Raw genomic sequence first — 3,103 nt, 5'->3', positions numbered from 1 at the left:
AAAGATTTGCATGAATTGTCATAACATATTTTTTTATTTAACAGATTTGAGATTTGATTCTGACTTAACAAAGAAATATACAAAACTGACATGTTTGAAAAATATTCTGGAGAATGAACTTGACCTTTTTGACATTTGATCTGTCAAGGTCAAGTTTTGAATTGCTTTAATTGAAATGATTTTGTGTTTATTTACAGATTGTTTGCATACTTCAACAAAAGAATACATATGACAAAGATGTTAAAATTATTCTGATATACCCATTCCCTTTATTTGGCATTGACTGTCAATGTCAAATTATTGGAATTTGCTTAAATTGTCATATATTTTGAAATTTATATATAGATTTGATTCATTCTTAGACAAAAGAGCATTTATGACAAAACTAACATGATGATTAATTTTAAATATGATCTTGACCTTGGCTCTTGTTGATAAATGTTTTGTCACTGAAAAACAAATACAATGTTATTTTTCATAAACGTTAAGTAATGTATTTCTATTACAGGTTACAGGACTTAAGTTTGGAAGACTTTAAAAGGTCATCAAAGTTCTTGCAAGGTTTCACATAAATGCCAGGTATGTGGTGTATTCCTGTATCAAAAGAGTGGATTAAAAAAGACATATAAAACTTACACACATGAATGAGAGAAAATACCAGTGTTCTACATGCCCTTATTCTGCCAAAACAGCTCGGAGACTTAAAGAACATGAATTGAGTCATAGAAGTAAGTTTGTTTTACCCTATAGAGCCTTTTTTTTACTGTAAATTCATATGTTGCCGAATGTATATGGTATGTACAGCTACAAGCCAAAACAACTATTCATTTTGCCACATTTGGTCTGATTTCTATTCAAATTGCACATATGGTTCAGTTCCGTAGAGCAAGATGGCTCCTATATCAAAAATTACAAACACCTTAATATAACCTTTCCACCTTTAAGCAACTTCAAAGGAGGTCCAAAGACATAAAATTTGAATTTCTTTCATATATCGGATGTGTCACCAAACTTACAACACTTTCAAAACAACTGGTGAAATCTCATCAAAACTAATCAGTACCATGTTCAATCAATTTTTCTAGACTACTCTTCTTATTTAATCTAAACCAATTTCAAAGAAACTTCACATGAGTGCTTTAAAGCTCATTTACTTTCGCACATTTAAAAATTGTTTTCAGGTTGAAAGGTTTTTGGCTGAGTTTTGGCCTTAAATAAAAAGGTATTTTGGCCTGTTGACAATTTTTGAATTGCCAGCTGTACAGAAGCTACAAAGAAGTAAAGTGACAATATATAGGAATCACTTCTTTGTCATTTGTATATCTACCGTTATTTATCCGAGAGTACATTTGGATACTTGTGTGACTTGAAAAACAATAGTAACAATACTTTCTCTTTGATGTCATCCATGCAGTAAGGTTTTTTTGTAAGCTCACTAGCACCGAAGGTTCAAGATGAGCTATTAGTATCAAAGGGGTATGCTCCGTAGTCCGAACTACAAACATTTTCTTCTGCTGAACTTATTGATGGATGATCACTAAACTTTGTATGTAGTCTTTATCAAATTTGCTGACATTAATTTGATTGGCCCCATTTAGTTGCCTCTAGAGCTAAAATAGTAAAACTTTTAATACCTTCTACTGAAATAATTGAAAGATGATCACCAAACTATTTCTGTAGCATTCATAGGTAGTCTTTTATCAAATTTGTTCATATTAATTTGATTGGCCCCCTTTTAAAGGCCACTAAATGAAAAAAACAAACACTCAAATATTTTGGTTTGCCAAACAAAATGGCTACAAGACCTTAAAACAGAAAAATATCAACTGCTCAACCACTTAATAGATTTTGATGATTTGTTGGACAAGGATTATGTCCTTTGGTGAGTCATACATGGTGTTCCTCTACCAGTAAAGCTAGAATCACAGTTTCACTTTAAGGGGACTGAGGTTTAAAAGCACAATTCAAGTGATTCTTCCAGCAAAACAATATGAGCAAAATATTTGGATTTAGTATGCAAGTCATTGGTAAAAAAAACTCATTGAAAATCCCATTAACAATAATGATTTGGTAATTTTAAGTTTACATACTAAATTTATGCATACATGTATATTTGCAGGTTGTCATCCGTACTTTTGTGACAAATGTACATTTACATGTGTTCAAAGATACCAACTAAAGTCTCACATGAGAACACATACTGGGGAGAAGCCGTATAAGTGTTCACAATGCAAGTTTGCAGCTGCATGGAATGTTCAGCTAAAGGAACACGTCAAAGTTCATGGGATGGAAAACACAGTTGCATGTTCACATTGTGATATTGTTTTTCGTAACCAAAAAGCTTTAAAAATGCATGAGAAAAAAGATCATCCTAAAATTCATGGAAATATTAAAAAATCGAAAAAGCGACGATAGTTAATGTTCATACTTGTGTTTAGCTTGTAAAACATGCTTCTTAATGAATAAGTTTTGAACATAAATTAGGGATATAATAAAATTATTATTATGTTTGCCAGAATGACAAGTTGATTATTGAGTATGATGTTTTTATATTCATGTACACTTTCTTGCTTTGTTTTCTGTTAATTGCGAAAAACAAGTATGTAATAGAATAATATAGAAATAAAACTGAACTTGACTCCAAGAAGTTTGAAACTACAGGCCTTTGTTTTTTGGACTGATTGACCAAATACCACACAGCAGTTACTTCCCTTGATCAGTTAAAGGTTTAGACAAAGTGAATTTATTTTGCAACCACTTCACGTCGCCAATCCTGTTTGGATAAATTGTTTACTGACAAGAGTTAGAGCAGGGGCAAGGTATTGTAGAACCTTCAATATGATATCTAGATGTCTGTGTACCAGGTCTGGATGCACTAATATGCCTGTCTAATGAACGGAATAGTTTCACCTAGTCAATGTTCCCTGCAGCACCAATGGCTGCTTCTAGAGGAATCACCCAGAATCCCAATGGGCCCTTTGCCGTTAGGGGTTATAGCCAATCAAGGTTATGAAACATATACTCACGTACTCAACCTATCTCGTACCAAGGTTCGTGAGCACCACAGTATTTACCAAGCATAAGATTTTATATTTTCACCATT

General features: G+C 32.5%; 1 protein-coding gene across 1 annotated transcript; it reads left to right on the top strand.

Moving 5' to 3' along the window:
- Window positions 1-543: 543 nt before the first annotated feature.
- LOC132732616 (protein krueppel-like) lies at window positions 544-2,688 on the top strand. The gene is made up of 2 exons (XM_060719090.1): window positions 544-728; window positions 2,120-2,688. Exons 1-2 carry the CDS (start codon window positions 641-643, stop codon window positions 2,413-2,415), a joined length of 384 nt encoding a protein of 127 aa, XP_060575073.1. The 5' UTR covers window positions 544-640; the 3' UTR covers window positions 2,416-2,688.
- The last annotated feature ends 415 nt before the right edge of the window (window positions 2,689-3,103 follow it).

Source organism: Ruditapes philippinarum, unplaced genomic scaffold (assembly GCF_026571515.1).
Source record: "Ruditapes philippinarum isolate M1 unplaced genomic scaffold, ASM2657151v2 ctg18815_1_1_1_1, whole genome shotgun sequence".
In the NCBI taxonomy this organism is placed as follows: Eukaryota; Metazoa; Mollusca; class Bivalvia; order Venerida; family Veneridae; genus Ruditapes; species Ruditapes philippinarum.
The sequence above is the reverse complement of the archived record's forward strand: the minus strand, read 5'-3'. Positions and strand labels throughout refer to the sequence as shown.

Coding starts and splice junctions, on each gene's coding strand:
- LOC132732616 (XM_060719090.1), top strand. CDS start 641: ATGAATGAGAGAAAATACCAGTGTTCTACATGCCCTTATTCTGCCAAA. Junction 729..2,119: donor ACATGAATTGAGTCATAGAA/GTAAGTTTGTTT, acceptor GTATATTTGCAG/GTTGTCATCCGTACTTTTGT.